Source organism: Mycetomoellerius zeteki, unplaced genomic scaffold, assembly GCF_001594055.1.
Source record: "Mycetomoellerius zeteki isolate Tzet28-1 unplaced genomic scaffold, Tzet1.0 scaffold311, whole genome shotgun sequence".
NCBI classification, from domain to species: Eukaryota; Metazoa; Arthropoda; class Insecta; order Hymenoptera; family Formicidae; genus Mycetomoellerius; species Mycetomoellerius zeteki.
This window is the reverse complement of record NW_017257296.1, coordinates 105,859-133,376: the sequence shown is the minus strand read 5'-3', so window position 1 is coordinate 133,376 and position 27,518 is coordinate 105,859. Positions and strand designations below refer to the sequence as shown.

General features: G+C 37.0%; 1 protein-coding gene across 3 annotated transcripts in view; it reads right to left on the bottom strand.

Annotated features, from left to right (window-relative positions):
• Nucleotides 1-27,518, bottom strand: part of LOC108724853 (uncharacterized) — a 109,951-nt gene that overhangs the window by 61,396 nt on the left and 21,037 nt on the right. For 2 of the 3 annotated variants that reach the window (XM_018451519.1, XM_018451520.1), the window contains exons 4-5: nt 5,504-5,552; nt 1,263-1,521 (exon numbers count right to left, since the gene is read on the bottom strand). In XM_018451519.1, coding sequence (XP_018307021.1) covers nt 1,263-1,521; nt 5,504-5,552 — 308 coding nt within the window. Of the gene's footprint in view, nt 1-1,262; nt 1,522-5,503; nt 5,553-16,780; nt 17,169-27,518 lie in introns of those variants that run through there. The other variant, XM_018451521.1, reaches the window with a different exon arrangement.

Here is a 27,518-nt window from a genome sequence, read left to right as displayed (position 1 = left end):
CATTTAAACTTTATGAATTTTATAAAGTATTTTTAACATTTAAGAAGATGAAGAAAATATAAAAAGAATTTAAGAAAGCTTAGCGAAAAATTAATAACTGCATAATAATAAACTCTTTTCTTTAACAACAAACCGCAAGAGATTGATTATTTTCGATATTTCAAATAAACTTATTTGCGAGAGAAACAATAAGGGAGAAGAGTTTGTTGTTGAGTACTTATTAGTGCCTTTTGCGGATTCGATAAGGATACTCGAAGAAGTTTCTCGCAGGCTGCTAATTAGAGAGCGGTATGCATCGAATCTAATTTAACTAAAGTTCGCAAACGACATATTCGAACCGCAGCGAACTTTTAGTAGGAATTTCCTTCTTCATCGGATGATGTGAAAGACACTCTGAGGTGATGCGTGCGGGCGGGATGTATCTTTAGCGAGATATACCTCTGCTGCAGCGATCATGATACACATACCGAATCAAAGAATCCGAGTGTAATTAACGTCTTTGATCGAGTCGAATTATAGACGAGCAGCGTTGTCTAAAACAACAGGAAATTGATCGTCTGTGCGATCTAGACTAGCAAGACGTAAAACGGGATAGAATTTGGCGAGATGCCACAATATTTTCACGAAACTAAATGCACCAAAATAAAAGCTCGTAAATAAGACAGACATGAATCGATTCGAACGAAAATTTTGAAAATATTCATATCAACGAAATTTCATTTTTTATTTCGGGAATAATTTTATAATTGCTCGAGACGACTAAAAATTATATTTGTGATGAAAAATTATTATTTATATTTAAAAACGGAAATTGTTATTATTTTGTTATACAATTGCAAAAGCTGAGATTTTGTCAATTAGATTAATTACGAGAAATCGAACGTTATTAAAGAACTTTAATTTCATGCGAAATGGCCATTAAGACTCATTTATTCGATTTGTGCAGAACGATCAACGAGAGAGCTTATTTATACTAATAACTAACTTTATAATTTCCATTAGATTGGTGATTAATAGAGGCTTCTGGAACAATTATTAATAATTATTCCAGTCTATAATGTCCATTGATAATTACGCAATGAATAAACGTTACATCTATCGAATTCGAATGCTAAACTGAACCAGCTACATTATTCTGACTAATAAAGCTCATTAAAAACCGATACCGTATTGCGATAACATTACGTGCCGTACGAAAATAGTAGGAAAAAAGTAATAAAATACGCGAAAAAAAATATTGATCGTACAATGTGCAGACTCACCCTTGTAATAAAAGAGGCAGTACTCGGAGAGAACGAACCAACGTTTTTTCCATAGCATAAGACCCTCCGAACCTTGTTTATGCAACCATCCCTGCAGTGCAACGGGGGCGGAGAGGGGCCTTTTCGCGGCGGGCGAACGCAGACCGCCTTGAGGACCGCTCCGTCTGCGCACCCCCGACACGGAAGCCGACACCCCCGAGCCATCGTGCTTGCTACGTACCTGAACCGGTACGGCGGGCGGTGTGCTCGACTGGACAATCTGTAAAATAAAACGCGCCTTTTCTTATCAAGACACTCATTTACAAATCTTACGAGCGACGTTGCATCAATGTCGCTTGAATTTAGTTTAATTAAATTACAACTGTCCTATATTCTCTTTCTGAGGTGTGGAAGAGGATGAAAAATCAGTAATAGTAATTAAGTAATAGTTAAGATTAATCGCTCATTATTCCTTAATTAGTTTCAAAAGACTGACTTTTATGGAACCTCCACTTAAAATTTAATTATCGCGATGTTTAATGCACAGAATTTGAATATGGAATCTAATCGAATTTTCATTAGGTCGAAATTAATCGCAGGATTTGGTCTTGCTACGTTCATCATTACAATATACACTGTTAAATCTATAGTGTCAAATTTAACCTAACGTGAGTTTTTCACCACTGCTCCTACTAAATGTATCATTATTTTTTACCAAAACGATAGCTAAATTTGACACTATATCGTGTCAATTTGACACTATATAGTATCAAATTGATTCTGTACAGTGTCAAACGTAACCATTGTTTTAATATAAAATAACGATATGATCGAGTAGGAGCAGTGCGGTTAAATTAAATATGACACTACAGATTTAACAGTGTACATTTATACCACCAAGTGGATCGTCTTCAAAATCTGTTCATTTTAAATCGTATAAATGTACACTGCTTTTAACCGCACTGCTCCTACTCGATCATATCGTTATTTTATATTAAAACAATGGTTATGTTTGACACTGTACAGAGTACAAATGCTTCAAAGTATTTGATTGACCAATCAAGAAAGCTTCAAAGCATTTGTAGCATCAAGTGAACCGTAGTTTTAATACTCTTAATTAAAAAAAACATCTATGTTCAGATAATATGATATATAAAATACGATTGAATATTTTATTGCGCAAAATATAACTTTGTTTAATATTATTTACAAGACACTTGCGTATCATGTCGTGATGTTGAAATGAGGTAATGAGTAGCTTCAAACATTTTCCAAGTTGGAAGAATTTACAACGTAAATGTGATTTCGCGAGATAAAGATAGAAAGCTGGAAGTAATAAATCTTCGGTGAAATTTGGAATCTTTCTCGCGCCACGATCAGCACGCGGCCGAGATCTCGACACCTTTTATTCGGTGCCTTCCCCGAATGCAGCTGATCGAAATCCGTTTTTCTGCTTGCCGACGCGCCACGTTATCGCACAAAATTGCCGTTGGCCGACAAAAATTTCGCCACGCCACTCGGAACGTCTATCCGATAATGAAAAGCCATAGAAACGAAAAAAGGAAGAAAAGACCACCGGTGCAGATAGCACGATCGCCATTCGAACATAAAATTCGTCCGATCCGTCGATTCTCCTCTTCTTGTGACGCTTGTTGGGAAGAAAAGGAAAACACAGACTGGTATCCGACGAATAAAACGACCGCTAAATAACTAATTACTCAATAGATGTGTGTTGGATAATGGGATACATTTTCAATGACGAAAAAAGCACGTGCCTCTGCAAAGTCCAGTTGGATTTAATCCTCGAAATAGATCGGGTGTATTATGCAACCTTACTATCGATTTCCCTCTACCTCCTATCAGATTTAAAAATACATGCGCAAAAGAGCGCCAGGATATCGGTCTCGGTACAAAAGATCGGAGAGAGTCGTGGAAACACTCGAAACTCCATTCCTGACGTGGAAATGAATAATTTACCGCTCGCTCTATCTCGCTTGACTCTACTTGGTTCTCCGTTTTTCCCTAGAATTTTACGAGACATCCCGAATGCACGAAAAATAGTTTACATATTTGCTACGCTCGCAGATTTCGTTCGTATTACTCGCAACGACAAGATATTGCGACGATATCGAACGATAGAACGTTAGCGTTAACGTCGTTCGGAAAGTAGTTTACAACGACGGCGAATCAATATGCCATTTCGTAATATTCTTCCGTTGTGTTCTTTCATGCATTATTAAAATTTATAGATGGAATCACAAATTTACAAGTTTACAAGCAGCTATCGTAAGATGCTGTACGCCGGAAAATCTCGGCGTTTTATGCGCAATGCGTATGCTGCTCTCTCAGAGTTGCCACAAATTCCTCGTCCTAAAATTCCATACTTTGATTTACAGTTTATTTTTATAGTTTTCCAGCACATTAAGATCTCTTTAATAGATGCCTATTGAGCATCAAAATTTAATTGTGATATTACTACAGTAATGTAGTTGCGTTTCTAAGTCCGAAAAAATTAATTCGGCGTGCAGTTCAAATGACTACTAATATAGTACATATCTATGTGTACATTATATAGTATATAATTCACATGGAATTGTTTAAGCATTAAAGATCCAACTTCGACTATTATGAACCTTTATTTCCTATTGGTTGTATTTTCACATTTACGGTCCAACAAGATTCTTATTGTCCATAACTTGTCGCTAATTTCCAGATAAATTTCATGATTTCTTCTGATTTTTAATAATATTTTGAATTTTTTGTATTTTAATCCTGATTTGGAAATCGTTAAATATTTTATTGAGAGAGCAATTTAACATAGCAATGTAAGTTCCTATTAATGTCGCTTGCATTTAATTATTAAGTTGGTAGTATTTCAAAATTAGACGTGATATGCGCTATCAAATTTCTTTAAAACCAAGAATTCTAATCTTCCAGAACTCTCTGATTTTTCCCTGATTTCCCTGAATATTTTCAGTTTCCCTGACATTTCCCTGATTTTCAGTTTTGATGATAACCGATGTCTCCTTATATCGACAACATTGTACTTTCAGACGCGACACTTGCCAAATCTTACTTCTTGGAAGAGCTTCTATCAACAAGAAACTTGTAGATACGTTTTATCTAAGAGTATAAGAGGAAGAGGTCCTGGAAAATGCTCCGTTTTCTCGGACACACCCGTAGTTTTCTGGCGCTCTCAGAAACGCCGATAACACGAGCTGTATTTTTCAGGAATACAAAGTGCCACGGACGTCTGTTTGAGAAACTCGCAGGATACGACACACGTATATAACGCGCTCACGTATAGCACATACATTGCAGAGTGCCCTTAAATTGCGAGTAGTACGAACTACACCGTTGACCATTTGCTCTCCTAGAGGATGCATCAAATAACACAATGCATACATTGTCGATGCAAGAGGAAGTCCCTCGTGATTGATCTCTCCTCGAGAACGGTGCGCTTCTCAACGTTACGCAGGAGTTGCCGCAGACGAACATTAGCGCTCGTTGTCCCGTTTCGTCTTCAGTGCGCGGTCGTCCGTCTCGTCCGTCTCGTCCGTCTCGTCCGTGAAATTTCTCCTATATACGAGCTTTCGTCGCGCCACGAAAAAGCCGGACACGGAAGAGGAGTCGCCCGGGTAATCCGTTAAATTACAAGAGCTGCTCGCGCGCAGTTCCTCGACGACGGAAGTAAGTACGGGTTCGCTCAACCAAAAAAAGACGAAACTCGTCCGGAGTCCGCCGATCCCGAGGAAAACTTCGTTTCCGCGGGACGGGAAAAGCGGCCAAACTCTCGCGGCAAACTTTCGCTCTTCCTTCCTGCTCTCTCCTCTTTTCACGCTGGCGTCGAATTAAATCACGGCCGAATCGTATCGCTTGCCATTATCTCCAACGAGATAATCGTCGAGTCACACGACACTAATTCAAGCGAATGTCTCTAATTGGCAGAGTAGCGCGGATGATTTTCACGCTAAATCTCTGCCATTCTCACTCACACAAGGGCTCGCGGTCGAAATGCAACTCATTAAACATTGCGGTTTCGAACAGTAGGTAATAATCGATCGCGGGGGAACGACTGTTATTTATAGAGATCCGTGCGCCATGCCAATTCCCTGCGACGTGACTTGTTGTAATTTTATCATCCTCTCTTCATGAAAATAAATTCTGCCCGTATATAACGCTTGTTTGTCTCGAGAAGAAATATAATTTCGGTATATCTAAAATTTATCGCACGATTACTGGTAAATATCTGGCAAACTTACCTTTTTGTTGTCCATTCCGGACGTAGAGCTGGTCACCGGCTGGGGGAGCCTGTAACAAAAAAAAAAATAACTTTGAAATATTTATGACGAGAAATACAACATGGCTTATTACTTATGACATTTATAATTTAACACACGTTGGGGGAAACAAGTACACTTTTACGTCATTCGCCAAGTTTGATACTCTGTGAATTGTTATATTTTCACTATAAGAGCTTTTTCATAATATATCATAGTTGCTACAAAGTTGAAAATTAGAGAAATATCCAGGAAATTGAAAACGGTCAGGGAAATCAAGGAAAAGTCAGAAAATTTTGCAAAATTTTCTGAAAAATTAAAATTCTTGGTTTTAAAGAAACTTAATATGCATTTATATATCATTTATATAATTTTGAAGTACTATCAATTTAACAATTAAATGGAAGCAGTAACATTAACAGATAATATACATTGCTGTGTTAAAGCGCTTTTTCAATAGATAAAATATTTGCTGGTTTCCAAATCCGGATAAAAATATTTAAAAATTTCAGAATAATATTGAAAGCATTAAGAAAAAATTATGAAATTTATATTTTTATATTTCGCTCTCTCTCTATATTTTCTCTCCTACTTTTTTCTAGTTCAAAAATAATCGTATCAATATTTGTCGAAGGATATCAAGCGATCGTTACTTTCTATTATACATACGCGACTCGACGACGAATCTCGACCTCGATTCTCAGACAATACAAATGACGAAACTACTCGGTGTTTTTCAGCACCGGAGTATTGAAAATTTATTAATCATGCAGACGGGAAGACGGTCGATATCACGGAACTTAAAAAAAAAAAAGATTCTGAAATGAAAGTTTCATTCGACAAGTTTCGCGCAGGAGAACCGTCATTTTACCTAGCAGTAACCGCATATTGGAATAATATAATGCTACTATATGTAAAACACGTATTGTTTCTTTAGAAAACCGCTAGACATTCACGGTTGCGAATCGCCGGTTAAATTAAACGGTAAAATAATTTAATCTGACGACAAAGCCGTATACGTCGGAATTTAAACAATAAAACATTTCAACAGGTTCATTATTCTCGGGCCTCGCTTTATTTTTTCATTTTCTTTATTTCAGTATTGCTCTTTTATGAGAGAATTATATTTATATATATATATTTTTTTTTAAACGGATGTGATTGTTTGGCGCACTGCCCTCTTCGCCATTTTTACGCCATTTCTATATACGAAAAGTCACGTTCCGTTGTGGCAATCATCGAGCTGTAGCCAATGGCATTTGCTACTACAGGGAAGAAAGGGTCAACACACTATGCAGGATGCCCTTGCGGGCTGTGTAATCGCAAAGGCATAACGCGCCATCGCTTTTTATTACCCACGCTTGCACGTCGATAGATGCAATGTGGTTGCACGACGTGACGCATGGCTATTCTTTCGGAAAGTCGCCTCGATTGGCGGAAGAGATCGATTTATTGTCTCAGATTTTTTTCCTAAGAGCGGCGAGCACGTACGTTACGCCCAATCCGTAGGTATGGTTCTGGTCCATCGTCGTTGTGGCCACCAGTAGCCATCAGTGGACGTTGCACGTGACAAGATGCACGCGTGCGCCGATAACGTACGAAATTCAGTCGAATTTCCATTTTCATTCTTGGCGCGTGTCGCCCGATATTAAATCCCCGAATCCTTTTATCAGACTTGATTCGATTTAATCTCCCGAAATTGTGGGAACTGTTATAACTTGATGTCACTCCGAGCTCCAAGCGCAAGAGTATCTCGATCGTTCCCAAACGTCGATAATTGAACCTTTCTATCCCAACCGTCGTCGAAATATAATGAGTAAAATATAATTTCATCCAATTTCGTGCTAAATAGTTCAATATCGTGTAGTTCGCAGTAGTTCGATATCGAGTGCGTTCGATATCGTTTTTTATCCTCCGAAAAAAGTCGAAAAACAGTTTAGCGTATCATTGCAGATATTCGTTCGCGACTGAGCGCCGCACACAGCAGATAAATCTTACCAGTTCGAATCAGATTACGCTCGAAACGGTTATTATAATGAATCCTTTTTTAGAAAACGTCAAATCCTTTTTTAGATATGATTTTTTTTTAAACCGATCCTATTTTCCTCGCATTCTAATTGCGGGATTGGTCAATCCGATGACGCGAACGGGGCCGACTCGAAAATTGTCGATTCATTTTACCAAAAAGCTGAAAGCGACGGTAACGTATCGGCTTGCCGAAACCGCAGATTCGATTGACCGGTTTGCCATCCGTTTCCAATTCGCCACGCTGAATGCCAACCTGCTGATCTTACTCGGTATTAGAATCCAATCGCATTTAGACAACGATAAGATAATCGACTGTAACGGAACATGCGCTGCGTCGACGACAGAATGATTAATGTCATTAACGTTGCATTCATCTGGAATAGCAAGCGGAATAGCGTCCAAATGAAATTCCAGACACTCCATTGCGTGGCTCGCATCTTTCAATCCGCTCGCAGTCTACGACTGTACGTGCAGATTTTAATGACTGTCCTTAATTGGCGCAAAATTGCTATCCTAATGGCTGGTCAAGAACGAGTTAGAGGAAGAGAGAGGGGGGGGGAGATGCGCTGTATAATACACACTTCTAAGCTCACGATGTAATTAAAAACCAATGTACTAAACCACACTTGTGTATTTTAATAGAGCTGTTTCCATCTCCGCAATCGCCAAACCGCTGTTTTTGTTGACTTTGCTCGAAAGTCTGCGTCTTTGTAAAAGGTGGTGCTATTGATCTTTTTCTTCCCGTTGTTTTAGTGATCATGATAATCTTCTAAATGCACTGAGAAACCCATTTAGTTGAACCAATTAATTTCTCGTTTGGATGGGTAAACAAATCCTTAGTTGATGCAATAAAATAATGTAGTTAAGCAAAACATTTGATTATTCTGATAAACAAGTTTATCAAATGTCAATGTTTAGCAGAAACAAATAAAATGTTACAATAACCAAAATGTTTTGTTTTAACTAAATTATTTTATTGCATCAATCAAGGATTTGTTTGCTCATGTCCAAACAAGAAATTAATTGATTCAATTAAATGAGTTTCTCAGTGATGACGCTATAAGACCGAAATAAAATACGAAACGAGTTCTATACGAGAAATTCTGTAAAATCGTAATGTTTGCGCTTATGCGAATACAACTAAATCTGTTGTACATCTGGAACAAATTTGTTTTTATGTTATTTTCAATATTAAGTGTCTAAAAGAAATGAGATTAATCTCAGAGCACATAATAATAATTAATATTATAATGTAATAATATTGTAATAATATAATTATTGTTACAGATAATAATAACCTGTAACAATAATAGTAATAATGATGATGATAATACTAATCTAATTAGGTATGTGATAATGTAATATACGATTATATATACCTAATAGCGAAATGAAAATATCTGTATCTCGCAAACGTCGAAGCAAGCATTGTAATACTTATCGTGCATATAGATATTCGAAAGAAATCAATTCTAATTTTCAGCTATGACAAATGTAAAGTCTGGTAGCTCGTCTCGTACGGATCACTATAAAAGCGATGCAATATGCGACATCTGATGATTACACGCCCGCCACAGGGAAACCGGTCTTCGGGGATACGGACAACAACCACTGCATCGCGCGGGGTTATAATGCATCGTCGTATGTTACTTTAACGTTCGCGCACGCGGCGACCGAAATTGGGTCGCCGCGATGCGGTGCGATGCGCCACGATCTAACCCTTTGATGTAGCGCGCGGTGTGTACACTCGTTTATTCGCGGTGGCGCGCGGTGAATGCGGCATACGTTTCTACGCCACGCGATGGTATCATCCGCACCGATCTTTGCCAGGGCTAGGAATGCTTCTTATGGCGGAAACGCTGGCGCCGAGATTATCACTTCATACATTCTGGCAGTTATCGTTTACACCGAGATATCCGAGAAATTTCAGGATATTCACGGCAGCAGATATCAAAAGAAATTAAAAATGAAAGTTTTTCATTTCGCGCATATTCAATATTAGGTAAAGATAAGTAGATGTAATAGGGATGTTCTAAAATATTTTGATATAATTTATATTTTTAATATTTGAATTTTTGACATTTTATTAAAAAATAAAAATAAAAATCTAATTAACGATTAGATAAAAATAATTTGTTATAAGATATAATAGAGAGGTTCTATATCTTGATATGATTTATGTTTTTATTATTTAAATTTTTAACATTTTATTAAAAAATAAAATTTTAACGATAGAGATTAAAGCGTTGCAACGCATGAAGGACTGTCGTACAAAATATTTTCAAACCCCGGCTGCGAACCGGAGACAAACATATCAAAGGATTCCGGTATGCTTGGGATACTCCGTGGAAAGTGGTGTAGAAAAAGCTTCCGTGTTCCTTGCACAGTTATTACAGTATTCACGTTACAGACATATATTTACCGTAATACACTACCGCGCATCGCGCGTCATAATGAAATTAGAGTAGTTATGCTCGAACATAACGTTGAACGTGACGAGACGGGCAAAGTAAAGCAGACAATTAAAAACGCATACAGCCGCTCGGTAGTCTGAAAATGACAGTTTAATATGGTCCACTGGTCTATGCATATGCCTAGATTAAACATATTTCAAATTCATGACAGCAATTACGTTATTAAAACATCGTTTATACATATTAACTGTCATTCCCGGTACGGTTCCAGCCACAATCGTATTTCCGAATACTTTTAGTATCGAAGAAAATTTATTCCTTTGCGCGATAGCTTCGTAACGCACGTGAGCCTTTAAGTTCACCGTGCCACTTGACCCAGAAATTCATATCGAAAGCATTGAAATCGATATCCTACGGAAATAGATGCGAAGAAGCGTCGCGAATAATTGGATGTCGATAAATTACTAATGGACGAACGAGGGAGACGGTAATATAAAAGTCGACTATAAAAACGGATTTTTTTTTTCACTGATGACCTTGTAGGATAGGAATTGCAGCATCCGTGGGAAGGTCAGGATAAAATTAACATGCGGTGGTTACATATGAATGCAGAGACCTCGACCGTGCTCATGAAGTAATCGTTGAATGAACATGGGTAAACCTATATCCGAGTCTCGAATCCCACACGTCTCTCTGTCTCTCTCTCTCTCTTTCTCTCTCTGGGCAAATGTATAAGCTATAAAGTGCATATTTTAAAAGCAAAGATATGCAGTCAGATTAATTGGAAACTTGTCGTCATCTGGATAGGATATTACATTTTTCACGAACAAGTGTATATATCGGACTTATGAATTTTTGCTATCAAATCGTCTTTCTTCAAATGTTATATATATATATATATATATATATCATAAGTAAATGTACATATTTATTGCGTTCGAGTTTGCCACGGTTAAATCGAGAGAGAGGAAGGTAGATGAAAATAAAAACCTCAGTGGTAGAAAACCGGAGGCAGTTTTGTGGCTAGAGGGAAGAATGAATGAGAGGAGAAAGAAGCGACAGCTAGACGTGTATGAAAGGCCTCTTCACAAGAACTCGCAAATATTTTTGCATCCTGGATGAAAGCTCACGTAAACTGACGCGAAGTGCTTGCTCGTCCCGTTCTGCTTCATATTGGAAGAACGTAAGAGGATCCTCCCAGTATAAGCTCCATGAAAACGCGTCGCTTACCTAGCTTGCTCTCTTCCGGCAGTTTGCATGCGGAACGTCGTTTCTTCCTTTCTCTCTCTCTCTCTCTCTCTCTCTCTCTCTTCTTCTTCTTCTCTTTTTGATTTTTAATTCCCGAAAGTTAGCGAGCGTACTGTTGCCGTGAAGCACGTACAAGTGGGATAAACATGGCGAACAACTCCTGAAGGTATCTGCAGGGCCCAATACAGGTCGAGTCTAGTCGATAAAGCTGCTTCCGCTCGTCCTTTCCCTCTTTTCACTCAGTCTCCGTCTTCTTCTCGTCTCCAGCCTTTTCCAAAGCCGCAGTCCGCGGTTTACTGCCGCCGAAGAAACTTTTATCGGTGAATTTTATGCTCACCTCGTGAAGTCTGAATGAGTGCTGAGTGACTCTCGAGATGACTGTCAGGTGACAGTTGATTGCTCGGAAACCAGCCGATATGAAATTTATGAGAAAAGAAAATGAAACACTAAAGCTAATTTATAAGGCATGCTGAGCTTAGTGGGTTAAGACAGGATATTAGTTGAAGAATTTATATGTTTTAACTTTCCACCAGATGCATCCTGTTGCTTTGTCAAGCTCTCTACTGCATATTGATCGCAAGACTAAAAGTTATCTCGTAGTTTACAGGTTGTGCTAACCAGCACTACATGAGACGCTTCTTTTGAAAGTGATATACGCGGCAGGAGAAATAGTATGAATTTCAATGAGGCAACAACAAGATGCGATTATAAACTTTTTGTTTTGAAAACTTTATTTTAAAGCAGCGATTTTTTATAAACTGTCGACATCACCGTTTTTTAAATAGATAGTTTACGACGTTTACGTAATGCAGAAAAAGATCGTTATTTTAAATAGTGATTCACATATACAAAAATCATCATGTTACGAATTTGGATCGATGAGAATAAATCTAATTAAATAAAGAAAATACTATTTCGGTCAAGACGGATATTAGTGCTTAAATATTTATATCTGATTCTGCAAACTGCGCGCCGAAATCTCTTTTGGGTCTTCTTGAAACGCAATCATGAGCAGAACCACAGTAGTAATATCACTTATAAAATTGACTTTATTTATTATTATTAATTACATTTAATAACTTTGATGCTAATAAGCATCTTTATAAGAATATTAATAATTAGATATTAATGAAAATCTTAAATCTGTGAATAATTTATTACGAAGAATATTGCCTCAGCCGGAATAAGATCCGCTTTGGTCGAATATAAGATTTAATTATAAAAATCATATTATCAAGAATTCATTTAATAACACAGTTAAATATACGAAATTTTTATGAGCAATAAATTATAACTAAACTGCAGAAATCTTTATTCCTTATGTCACTTTGTCAACGCAGTTGACAAAATGACATATCCTGATATATATCGAGATTAAAACGATATGATTGTATCTGTACGATTGAAAAATTTGGAATTGATTTATCGACATGTAAACTCACTGGATCACATTCATTAATTGCTCTTCCCTCTCTTGAGTCTTCTATATACATTTACATATATATATGATAATGAATGTACACGAAGTTATATGGTTTAGATCAATACACGGCGTCTTCTCGGTCGTGGTGTACCATATACATCAATACATCATTTCCTCTCACAGCATCCCAAGAGTATAATTGAAACAGAATAGATCCCCTTTCGAGGCAACAGTCCTCGAGAAGTCCCTTTCTCGTTTCTCTCTGTCGATTTTCGCCTTTTCGGCCTTTATCCCTGCAGTATTCAGTAATGTATGCGATAGAATTATTATTTTTAGAAATTTAATTACCTATGTACCTTACGTGCACCTGGATACATGTATCTATTTTATCAATGGTTTGCAGTATACACGTCATAAATCATAAATTAAACGTTAATTAGGGTAACGCGATCATTCAGAATCGTGTCAAATGTAACAATGCCATTGAAGATCGCAAATTGTCTGCATTGAGCTCTTCGTATCTGATTTCAATGTAACGATATCATCGTTGCATGTAACAATTGAGCGCATTTGTAATCAATTACACGTTTGAAGCCCCCAATTAATAATACTTTATTTACGATGTATTATTCGATGTCATATAATCGTCTAAAATTGCATATATTCGTGCCTCTTTTTGTATTGTTAAATTTCATCACAATATTCTTTTCTAAGTTTTTTAAAAGTTTTTAAACTTTTTTTAACACAATCGCACTAGTTGAATTGTTTGTACACGAGTGACAATCAACAAAAAACGCAAATATCATAGCAATGTGACTACAATGTCGTTACGTTATTATATTGAACACGTTAGTGTGTGAATGAACCTTTATACACTGCGCATGCCGTACGCAATGCACGTGTCGCAGTCGTACAACGGCGGTTTGCCGGCGAGTGCAAACCCTTGCCATGACCTAGGTAGCCGATCGATAATCATGGTGAAAAATCCGTTGGGTGAAAATAGTGGAATCCCATCACATTGCTCGAGTAGGAAAAGAACGCCCTTACAAGCGGGCGAATTTATATACTAAACGACATACAAAGAAACTTGTATAACGAAACAGAGGCAGAGCGCGAAGAGATGAATTATGTTTGCCAAGTTTTAATTCCCATTTTACACAAATAACATTTTACACTAGTTGAGTTCCGCGGATGAGCATTTTGTTGCGCGTTTCCTACAACAGCGAGAACTGTGTTGTAAGACGCATCAAATAAGCGAGGATAAGAATGCGAATATGATAAGAGCGCTTATAATAGAATTTTTTCTTCAATAAATTTTAATTATAATAGTTTTATACAAAAATAGGTTTTGCCGAAGTATCTAAAAATTTAGTAGATATAGATCTGAAAATAATTTTGTTGGATCATCAAAATTATATAGACACTGCAGCTGTAAAAAGTTTTAACATTCAAGTAATCAATTTGAGCGACCAAGAAAATTATTTTGACGGTTCAAACAAAATTATTTTCAGATCTACAGCTAGCTAAATGTTTAGATATTTTAACAAAATCGTTCTTTTCGTATAATAAATTCTAATTTAAGAGACTAGACAAGAATATGTATGCAATAGTCAAATTTAAGGAAACCTACACGGAGCACTTGACCTATATACGCGTTTCATCCTCGCTTCCTTTATCGACAACAATCACCCCTTTATCGCAACGTGGACTACAATGCCTCACTTCCCACGTCGATCTCGTCGAATACTACACTGTATTTACCCGATTCCTTTTTCGATCGTATTTTCACCGGCGCGTACATTTCGCATACATTTTGTGCGACTACGAGCCCGATGAAAAAGCTCAGATGCATCAAAACGATAGTTCGACAACGGGCGGCTTTATGCACGGTATAGAAGCGGCAGTGATTCACGCATACATCTCATAGGGGTGTCACAAAAGACAGATAAAAAAGTACGAACACCAGAGAGAGAGAGAGAGAGAGAGAGAGAGAGAGAGAGAGAGAGAGAGAGAGAGAGAGAGAGAGAGGAAAAATTTGAACTTTTTAGGCATTCTCGCGGCTGAAGACAAGCTTATTCATATGTAAGAAAATATGTACATCAGCTCGACTTTATCGGCGATATTCGACTGGAGATCTGTACGGTTACGCGCTGCGAGAATACATTATAAAGCACGCAATCGACAAGGTACATCGAAAAATCTCCCAATCTTTCCGTGGGATTTGATTTTTATTGAATTCAATAAGATTGGAATTGACAAGCATTCGCGTAGCACTCATGTTATTTATGTCTCATTCGCTTATAGCTATTTTGAAACTGGATAGTTCAGATAAATAATTACTTCTGAAGTTCTTTTTACTTTTTTAATAGTATTTTTATCGAGTTTTGCGATCAAAGTTAGAAAGATAAGGTATTTGTCGAATATTTCATTTTTTTACTCTGTGCACATTCTATAGATTTAAAAATGGTTGCAGTTAAATATTTTTTTAAAAAAGATATCTCTCTCGAAATGTTGTAAAAACAATAATATATCCAAAATACTCAGGTGCAGAAATTTCGCTTTGTCCAATCATCCAGATGGAAGGGAGAAGTGATGCTATTTGAGTTTCATGTATATTTTCATGAGTCAGTCATAATGCCTTTTTGATGTGCATCTCGCACATATTTCTTCTATATTATATAATATATAGTTTCGTGAATAATTGCAATTTAAATATTTTTTTTCGCATGATGATAATAATGGATGAAACATTGGGATGATGGAATAATAACGTGACTGAGATATAAACTGAAAATTATCTACAGGCCTGAAGAAAGAGACTAAAAATATTGTCCGGGAGATAAAAAAAATAATAAGAAACGAAGGCAGAACTTGCTCTGTCAAATTGTTCAGCGATATCGCGATTGCATTGTGGATTTTCATGCTTCCGTTATGAAACCTTTTTTTATTTCAATTGCCTCGAAATATTTCGCGCGTAAAATGAAGATAATGGTATTAAAACAATACAGCACAGCAGAATAAAATTTCTTTAAATAAGTAATTGTGTGTGTGTGTGTGTACATACATACAGGATGAAACTTAAAAAACGCCCATAAATCATATATCGCTATTCCTGATTAAAAACTGAGTGTATTACAATTTTCGCAATAGTTAACGTGATATTAGTTTCTAAAGATTGCCGAATAAGCGAGTAAAATCGACGCATAAGACAACTTTTGATATTTTCCAGTGTTCTTTATGAAATATCTTAAAGATAAACTCTTAAAAATTTCTTAAGGCTGTCTTATGCATCGATATTTAATTTATTGGGTAACTAAAATAAATTGCGAAAATTGCAAAATGGTTCATAAGCTTTAAATTCAATTTTTGATCAGGAGTAGTTATATGATTCATGGATGCTTTTTACGTTACACCCCTGCATACATATATAAATATATATACACATATATTACATCATAATATACAATATACGTATATAATACATACATAACATACGCAATAGTTACAATTCTACAAATACGTATCTACAAATACATAAAATAAATAAGAAAAATTTAAGAAAAAGATGAATGTTTGAAGCTCTGATAAAAAGAGGCGAATAAATACGATGCCTACTAAACTAATAAGTCTAATTGAGGGCGCCACGAAGGAGAAAGGATTTATCGTTCTGCGTCGTGCGCTCCCGCTAATCCATTTCCGACGAATTATGCAACGCTAAGTTGCTGCAGTCGACCGAAAGGATTCCATCGTGCCGTTTTCGCCTCCGCGAATTAATAAACGCGAAATATCATGGAAACCCAAGAGCTACGGCGAAAATATCGTGTGATGTCTCATTTCTTCATTAATGAGAGCACAATTAATTACGTAATCATCGATCCGTTATTTTAATTGTATTCGTTCTATTACATTCGCTTTCAGTTAGTGATTGAAATTCCTCTCTTCGCGATAAAACAGTCGATGGAATTTATAATGAACAAGATATGGAAAGTACGAGATGTAGATGTGCGATATCGCTTCAATAAATAGAAACTGATTGATCGGTTTATTATTAGAAGAACGAAAGATAAGAAACAAGTGTGGTAAATAAGTGTTTTCCGCATTATAGCCGGCGTCTGATATACAAATAAATGCCATTACATATCTTACCAGTCGAAGAAATTCCACAGGCACGCGAACATGTTGGCTGTACGTTTCCCACATGGAATGACACCCTCGCGCGTTTCTTGCACTTTTCTGTGTGAATTCTTCCAAATCGATTACGATTGTAGGTCGGTGAAAATCCTTTTTTTTTTTACATTTTCGCACGTATGATCAAGTTTACCATCGATCGCGCACTCGGGGGACTTGCTTTAGCTTTTCTGACCGTTTTCTGATCGGCATCAAGCAGCATGTTCGAACGTTATCCGTTAATTTCAACGAGTAAAAGGCAAAGTCATATTTAAGCTGATTACACTCTCAAAGTTCACGCGGACCATCGGTCGATATGTACTGCCAAAGTAGTACAATCCGACGTAAATTTTGTCAACCGTTTGCTCTAGCGATCTGCCAATATTAAAACGATATAATGAATAATAAAGCAGCGGATCGCGCGCGCGGGAGGTTTGTTGCGTAATGTTACACGTGTCGCGGCGTGTACACATTGTGTTTCTGTGAGCTTCGAATTCGACCTCACCATGAAACCCGTGGCAATTAATCGGCTAATTCTAAAGCGGAATAGCAAATTACCTGTCGCGCGGAAATGTCGTTTGCCTCGCAGCGGGACGTGCAATCTCGTATTAATACAAACAGCCCCGCGGGAAAATGACGTACATACATTCTTGCTGCAATTTCCCTCGTGATATTTTGCAAAAATAATCCCACGGGCGCGGAGAAAACTTGTACAAGTTCCTGTGAAAAGGAACCGGATCGCCGGATGGTAACGTTGTCATCAAATTTTGCAGAGAAATACATTTATATATACTCGATTCTGTGAAGGAAACGCAAGACCGATCGCGAAAAGTTTGGGAAACGAATTAAAAGTGAAGTCTGCCCCGTGTCGCCGCTGGTGATAACCACTTCGGAAACTCGCGTAAACTTGTTACAGAGTCTATCACCGTTTATCGTAGGTTGCATGCATTTGTGAAAATAAAGGTGCATCGCAGCAGCCGCCTCGTCTACGTCGCTCCGAAGAATTTAAATTTATGATGTATGTCTCCGTATACGTACATAGTACTTAAATTTTCCCAGAAATGAGCGTCTTCGACGCGGATTCGACGGGCTCGAGGAGAATCCTCTCGGAGCGATAAATCGATCATAAACTCATTTAAACGGTCGACGATGTGCACCAAGACATATTAAAAGCTGTGTGACGAGTTTTCCCGCAGCTACGCTGCAAACTACTCGATGCCAGTGTCGATGTTCATTAAATTTCGATGTAGCGTGTAATAACAACGGAGTAATAAAAAATTCGTCGAATAATTGAATCTTCCGTTTTATCTATTGCAATTCTCTTTAATTTATAATGGAGAAAATTGACTTCTTCGCGTAAAATTTTCTCTTCTTTTCGATGGGAAATATAATCTTTCCTTCTATGTCTCTAGAGATATAGAAACGATACTGAGACGCGATACAGAAGAAATCTACTCTTGTATATTCTCTACCCTTCTCTTAAACGCGTATAAAATACACACGTGCGACACTGAAAGTTACGTCAAAATTATGAGACCTTCGATAGATAAAATACTATATTCTATGTGTTCGGCACAATATCGCCAGTAATTTGGCGAAGCTTGTTAACGGATAAAAAAAAAGAGAAATACTATCTTCCCATCGCATTATCGCCTCTGCAAGCGACGTAATGTATTCGGCAGCGTGTAAAGCGTGCATCGAAAACAGAGTTGCCGGAGTTGCTAGTCGAATACATGAATAATCAGGTCCCACTACGTGCGCAACTAACGCTCTCGGTAACCACGTCGGTTTTATCAAAAGGTTGTTCATCGTACACTACGAGAAGCGAGTACTTCTTAGAGTTTTTTCTTTTTCATGCAAAATATAAATTCCCATCGTCCAATTACTTTCGCTCGTGGGAGCGTAACCAGCATCGTTTGGATTGCGCTGATTTTTTAATAGCTTTCCCGTGTAATCTCTTTAACCTTTTAGATAATCTTTAAAAAGGCGGTTATACATACTTATATATATTATGTATAATATATATAAATATATAAAGCGAGCATGATAATGCTAAACATAATGTTTTTTTACTGAGCTTATTATTCCGTCGGGAAAAATTGATATAGATATTATAATTCAATTTTACTTAATGAGCAAGAATTTTCAATGCTGCGCAAATAAAATCCTGATGCTTATATAAATACATCTTTCTCTTCTCTTTTCTCTCGAATAAAAAAATAAAGTAGCGCGACACAAGTAAATAACAACTTAAATGCCACATCGATTTGAACCCTATCTTCCTCAAACAAGCAAACCCTATTCCGTTTTTACCGTGTCACACGTTTCGCAACCGTCGCGTCGATCGTAAATACGTGGTTTCACTCGGACTATTTTCTTGATTAAAACATCGATCGAGACACACGGTCAGCGCCGTGACACGAGCCGCAAATTCGACAGCTCCGTTCGAATTACCAAATCGCAGATAGGCGTGCAATAACGTTCGAATAAAATCAACGAATTATCGAATCAATTTGACGCGAATACAGGAACAATGAAGCCACGCTCGACGAGGTGTATTTAATGATAAAACGCATTAGTCGGGCGTATCGTGCGATTATTCCAACCTGTTCTCTATTGTATCTCACGCTCCTCAATCCGCCTCGTCGCAGGATATTTTCAATCCTCTTCGAGGGATGAAAATATCTCGATTGGTATTCGTTACATATCGCGGCGACGAGCAAATAAACGCGCAACGAGAGGAAAGATGGCTTTTGAGAGATTTTTGCATTTTTTATAGAATTCCTTCCGCGTACGACCGCGTCGAATTAATACGCCCTAGCGATACGCGTTTTGAATACGATGGTCTGAATATTGCAGACCTTCATTTCAACGAAGGCCGATTGTTCGTCAACTCCCACGAGTCCGTTCGCACCGCCCTTGGCCTTCCACGATCAACCCTTTCGAACTATCGCGTACGTTGCCCTTCCGGATGAACTTTCGAGGCAAGAATCGAAGCGAGATTCCTCACCATGTAAACATTCATGTAAAATTTTTTATGACGACTCGGACGATTTTTCTGTGAATTTCTAGAATCATCTTTGTGGATGATAAATTAGAAAAAATTAACTTCTCAAACGTATATGACTACCACTGGTAAATGTCTATGATAGGTGCTTTCTGTTTGGTAACATAAATTGATAGAAATGTCGTTCTATCTTTGTTATTCATTGAAATCAAGAAGGTTAGAATGATGCTCGTGTCGACGATTCGTTGCTACAATTTTTTGTTTAGCATTCTTAATGGTACAATTTTTACAAATTGTTTTCGCGAACACAATGCGAAGATCTTCTGAAAGATTATTACCGGTAATAAAAATCATAATAAATACGTGGATAATATATGGAATGCTATTAAGATGTACATTATCACCGCACATTTAGTAAATGATCCGTTCAATTCTACGTTTTATTTGCCAAATGGCGAACTTAAATTGGACATTAAAAGGAAATCGGACAATTAAATTTAGCTCGAAATATACGTGATACCAAAATATTTAGAAATATTTCATTGATGAGGACTAATGCCACGGGTCTATGGGAACGATTTTCATGTTTAATCGCTGCGATGAGAAATTCCCCTCTAACTTCTCTATCTGAAGATCGACCGCGGGACACTCGCGAATGATTATCACGTTCGAGAACACCCCGGAAGACGATTCCCCTGGGTCGACCGGTGCACGATCACGTGCTGGGTGTCGCGGGGCGACGTCCGCGCGTCGCGTCGACGCTCGCTACACCACTTCCACGATGCCGGCGAGATGGCGAGGCTCGTCTGCCCGATCGCGCGCGCGAGACAGACGGCTCACGGCAGTCGATCGCCCTCGCCGAGGTCACGGGAGGACGCGCCGGAAGCGGCGAGCGACAATTATTATCATCGATTGTTATCACTATCCCGGCATCTTCGGTGATAACGGCGGCGTGCCTGAGGGCTCGCAGTCGCGAAGGACAGGGTGAAAGCGAGGGCGGCGGGCCGCCGCGCCGCACCGTGCCGGAGATACTCTGTTCCGGAGTACGTCGCGCGACCGTGCCGGGCTATCCCGGCGAGAAGGGGCGAGAATTCTGGGGTTACCCGACTCGTAGCGTGGCGAGGGCCCAACTGGCATGCGCCTTTGCCACCCTCCCTCTCGCGCTCCCGTACTTCCGCCACCGCCGTCGCCGTCGCTGCCGCCACTGCCGCCACCATCCCTCACCGTGTTCGTCGAGTTGCTACCACCCCAGTGCGTTCTCTTCGTCAGTACACTATGGTTGGGGTGGAGAAGGAGGGGAGGATACAGCGCCACGGCTTTCGCTCTCTCAGTTTTCTCTGTTCCGATCACCCCTGCCGCCACCGAGCGCGAGCGGGTGCGCGTGTGCATCCCCTTCCCCTGCGCCCCCGAGAATCGCCGACGGCGCATTGTCCTTATGAAGGTTTCGCGAAGGCATCTTCCGCGATACGTGCATCTATCCTATGATAACGCGTTATCTTGTTGTAGTTTTAAGAGGGAAATATATCATATGCGAATATGTATAATGTCTTAGAAAATTTTCTCAGAGATGATGGATGTATATAAGATTCTGATGTGCTTTCATGTTTCATTTTACACAATTAAATAACATCTCCCTTATAAAAATAAACAATTTTCGCATTACTTCATGCATAAAATAATAGTTTTGTGTCTTAATATATTTTATTTATAGTCGAGATGGACAAAATTGACAAAAAGACTGAATCGTATTTTAATAAAAGACACTGGTTTCATTCGTTATTCTTTCTTTGTGTTAATATAATCTAAAATAAAACGTTTTATGAATTATATATTTAAATAATATTTTTTCAATGTAATACCTAATTTAAATAATAATTTAATATTCCATCTTTTCGTATTACTTGAAATAAATTTCGCTTGCGGCGTGCCAATGCCCCTCCCTTAACAAATTTTTAGATCTGTCAATGTAATAATTAAAAAATATAAAAAGATAACAATGTTATCTGTGAGGATCATCGAGCACATCTACAATATAATCAGAAATGATTAATTACGGTAAACACGAAGTGTTTCTTGTAGAAATCGTGCAGCACCCAGAAACGAAAATTGCATTCCACGACTCGACCATAATTAGGATTGTTAGTTTTTCGCCAGTCGTGTTTTTCGCCTCCGGTGCCAGCGCAGCCAGCGAGGCGCTCACTTTATTATCGTCACGTTCTTGAGCGACGAAGCTAAGCCGCTATGAAGAAGTATTAAAGGGGATCTTTCGGGAATATCATCAGTAATCTTCTTTAAACGACATCTCCTATGTTTTGTCCGATCGAGAGCGATGGGAACGAAGTTCCGGCTGTGAATGAACAGCGAGCGGTGTGACCTATATAAACACGCGTGTGCAAAGCGATACGCTTCACATTGAACAAAGATTGCACACGAGTGCGATGTCACAGGAAAGTACTACCGGTGAAGAGTTCACTATAGGCGCCGAATGGCGTTCGCCAGATGGGCTCTCGATATCACAATATTCATTCCCTTCGGCTTCGGGATACATGTAGACATACAGAGTGAAGAAAAAGTGTCAGGACTTCTAAATACACACATCAACAACGAAACATTTTTGAAAATTTTTCAAGTAAAAATTTCAAAAGTAGAATGTAATACACTTAACGCATTTTTTATTTTATAATATATTTTTTGTGAAATATAACGTCATCGAGATATTTTTTATATTTTCTTTATATTCTTTATATTATAATTTGATAATTCTCCTCAAATCTTTTTGCATATAAAAGTATTCAAATAGAGTCATAAAAAGTTCAATACTTGTGAAAAGATACTTCGTATTTTATCGTGACGTAAAATAAAATTTAAATAAAAAGATTTTAGAATGAAGAGCGCAATGTGTGTAATAAATATTTTATAACATGCGTTTTTATGAGATACTGTTCATCGAAATTTTCTAATGAGATTACATTATTTTTGACATAATTCTTTGATAACTTTGCATTTAAAGATATTAATAAGTAAAAAAATAATTACGAAATATTTAGTTTTGAATTATTTGGAAATAAAATGAAATATCAAAATAATCCATGATTTTGTTTTTTACTTTTATGCACAGAATGATAAGTTAATGGAAAAAACATTATTGCTTTTAAGAAAAAAATGTGTAATTTGCAACGGTTAATTGCGTATTTATTTTGAATGCAATTACGTGTCTTATTAATATATTTGTATCTCAGTTTATCATATACATAAAAAATTTGAAACATGGTAATCGCGAAACATGAATATTTTATAAGATATTGCATATTTTATATAAAAATATATTAGAATAAAATATATCGTAAAATATTGACTTTTTAATAATTTTGGCTCAATATTTTCATACGCAGAATGCTTGAGAATTGAATTATCTAAACAAATATTAATTCTATTAAAAAAATATTAGTGACGTTTATACATCTCTCATAAAAACCGAATACCCTCTACAAAACGTGTTGCACGGTTTACATATATTTCATTTCAAAATTTTTTGTTCAAAACATTTTTTTTAATGTTTCATGTTTTTATATATTTGGCTCGAGATATTTTTATACATGTAAATATATATGTACATATGAGCACGTGTAACGTTACAGTAAATGATTGAACAAAATTTTAATGGCATACTTTGTAAATCAAATTACGATCGATTGCAAAAATATTTGATTGAAGATATTGCGTTATTTGATTAAAGAATCAAATATTTGTATTGCGTTGAGAAGAGTACTTGTGGAATAATAGAATTAATCGTTTCTCATGCAAGTGAATTACATAAATCAACAAATCGCGACGAATGTGTCACCCTCGAGATCATCATGGTGAGAGCAGAGCTGGTCAATTTTCAACTTCGATGTTCCCTTTGTTTTCCCATGGCGTACCAGGTCCGTATATTGTCGCGTGACATAAATTCTACATCTTCTCTACATTCTTAATATCTTTGTCGTGTCACATTTTTCACGACTGACCGCGCATTATTTTTCCAACTAGGAAAAATTCGATTGCCGGAGAATACACAGAGGATTCTATATAACGCAATCCTATAATTAATTTCTAAGGGAAATTCAATTCAAATATTGCGATCTCATTAAAAAATTTCGATGAAAGATATTTCATAAAAATGTATGCTATAAAATATTTATTACACTTTCTTCTAAATACTTTTTATTTGAATTTTATATTTTACTTCATAATAAAATAAAAAGTATCTTTTCATAAAGTATTGACTTTTTATAACTTTTTATCTGAATATTTTTATATACAAGAAGATGCGAGAAAAATGATCAAATTATGAATATAAAGAAAATCTTTAAAAAAATCTTGTGTTTCATCTTTCACGATTTTGATCGCGCATTATTTTTGCAACTAGGAAAAGTTTGATTGCCGAAGAATGCACAAAGGATTCTATATAACGCAATCTTGTAATTAATTTCTAAGAGAAATTCAATCCAAAGGATGAAAGTTTATTAGAATATCGAGAAATATGACGTTTAATCGGATCCTCGTCGAAAGGTAGCTGATTTTAAACTGTTCAGGGAATTGAAATATAGTGCAGTAAATCTCTGGGATAACGAACTCTACTGTACAGTCAACCATGCAAGCGCCAGACACCATAGCGATAACTGTATCATAACATGGTTATGCAATAAACAATGGCGCACGCGTTTATATAACACACGTGTAACACGTGCGATACGGTCGGTTATCGTTGCGCTAATGCGGAATAATGTTGTATGGTGTTGGAGAACCGTAATTTTGCGCGTTTGCCGGCGCAACGAGTCGCATACCTAATATTTAGCGAACAGCGATTCTTCGCTATCTGCTTTCTTGTTTCTCTCATATAGTAACTAGAATTCCCTTCCGTTTGATGGCCGTTTCTGGTCACGCGACTTTGATAACGTCGTCGTCCATACCGTTCCGAAGAATGGTGTCGATCCTTCGACCTCGATCGAAATGCAGAAGTCACGTGAAAAGAAGTCGAAGGCACGTATTTCGTATCTCCGATGATGCTTCGCTTCGAGATCGACGTGCCTCGAAAGGAAATTCGAGCGCGATCTTCGAAATGCGAAAGTGTCATCTGAATTCCTTACCTGTCTGAAAGCAGCTTATCGGCGATATCGTTCACGTGCAAACGTTTCCGCTTTAATATTAACGTGTAATATAACGCGCTTAACGCGATCGAGGCAAACGTGAATTTTTATATAATTTGATGCGAGAGGAGAGATTAAATATCAAAGCCCATAATAGTATCCAAAATTGAAAAAGTTGTAAACTTCTCTCCGCTGCAGCGCTGAATTGTTTGGTTAAGTTTGAGAATGACCTTTTATTCCGGTAATATCGAAATCTTTATCGAGTAGTTTTATATTTCGTTATCCGGCCGGGTGAGCATTCTTCTATAAAGCTACGGATAAACTTTGTAGGCGATATCGTCTTTTATTTGTTAATAACGTACGGTACGGTCATATATTACAGGCGCATTGAGTCATAAAATGCCATACGAGCAGGGTAACCCCTGCATAATTACATAACGCGAAGCGCATTTATGAAGTACATGAAAAGAATAATTTTGATGAATCTCTAAAAATTTAGATAGATATAGATTTGAAAATAATTTTGTTGGACCGTCAAAATAATTATATTATACACTGTTAAATCTGTAGTGTCAAATTTAACCTAACGTGAGTCGCCACTGCTCCTACTAAATATATCGTTATTTTTTATCAAAACGATAATTAAATTTGACACTATATCGTATTAATTTGACACATATAGTGTCAAATTGTCACTGTATAGTGTCAAATATAACCATTGTTTTAGTATAAAATAACGATATGATTGAGTAGGAACAGTGGCGACTCACGTTAAGTTAAATTTGACATTATAGATTTAACAGTGTAGGACACTCAAGTTTGAGCGATGCTACAAAAAGTTTTAACATTCTAGCAACCAGTTTGAACACATAATTGTTTTGATGATCCAGCAAAATTATTTTCAGATCAGTATTTAGTCGGATTTTTAGGTACTTCAGCAAAACCGTTTTTTTCGTGTGTATATTACCGTATTAATTATACGCTCGCGCAACCGATCCATCTTTCATTTCGTCAGCGTTATCACTGCAGCAGATACAGACCAAGTTTCGCAAGCTTTTCTAACTCGAAAAATACTTAATATTCACGACGCGCTCTGGATAGTTATCGCGAAACCGGAGATCACAACGGTGACATCGACATCTCCCTTTGGATCATTTCATGTTAAAGCTCCCCTTTCTTCGTTATTACTTTATGATCCAAGATAATTATGAGAAATGAGATAAAATTTATTTTAACATCGTTAGCGTTAAACAAAAGTGAGTTTCGTCATTCACAACGTGTTGTAAATGTTTGAAAAATATAATAACGATTAGCGATCGGATGAATTCAAAAATATTGATAAATTATATGCGATCGATCCAGATGTGGAGTTGGAAAGTATTAAGGTTTCTCGAACTTGAAAAGCGCCGTTTCTGTCGACGAAATAATGAGCGAATTCTTCAGAAATTTTTCTTTCGTTCCCGTTAAAGTTGACCGCGATGAACTAATCCACTTTCGCTGCGATAATAAGGCAATTTTCTCGTTAATATCAGAGTATCGAGTGTCTCTCCTCATTCTCCCCGAGTTATTAAATTGAACACGCGAGGAACGCCGATAATGGGTCATAGTAAGGTTAATATAACGCTGATATGACCGTGCATACTAAAACATCGTTGTTTAAATATGCACAACGTCCATTACGTCATTAAAACTGAATTCTATATTGCCTTGTCCACTTGCGAGGGCGGATAGTTTTGCTACTTTCTGAGCACGACGCTAGACCGGCTTAAGCTAACCACACAAAGCGATGCATCGTGGAGACACACCGTTAGTAAGATGCATGACCGCACACGCGCGGTCATGTAAAAGCTGTGAGACACAATGTGTATGTGTGCATGTGCAAGTTCCAAGTCCTCGGCTTGTGGCACCGGGTGCGAGATCTCGTGAAAGATAAATATCGCAGATAAAAGAAAGAATAATGATAACTTGATACACGATGTTATTTATAATATCGTATGATAAATGGTAAATTTATCTTATGAATTTCCATGCGAAATGACGTGTTCGCAATTCTAAGATTTAAAAAAATGAAAGCCTATGGCACACGATGCATTTTTTCTTGCTACGTTTTAATAAATTATTAGACTTATACCACAAAGAACGTAGAATTTCTAGTAATTTACTAAAACATAAACAATCTAGCAGAAAGAAATGTATTGTGTGCCGTTAAGGCACATTTAGATACTTAGACTTAAGTAACTAAAAATATTTTAGATAGAAGAAATCTTTTTTAGGTACACTGAAAAAATTTATTAAATTTTAATAAATACTTGTTTAAATAGTATTGACTAAATATTTACTAAATCTAAACATTTATTTATTTAATACAAAAACTATTAATTTAAGTATCATTTTTTATTGAGTAAATATATTTATTTACTGTAAGCAAATATTTCGTTGGTACTATTTAAACAAATATTTCTTAAAATTTAGTGAATTTTTTCAATATAATAAAATAATTTTTACAATAGATCTTAATACAGTTTTGGATCGTAACGTTTCACGTCTGTTTGGTATATCTATATATATATATATATATACA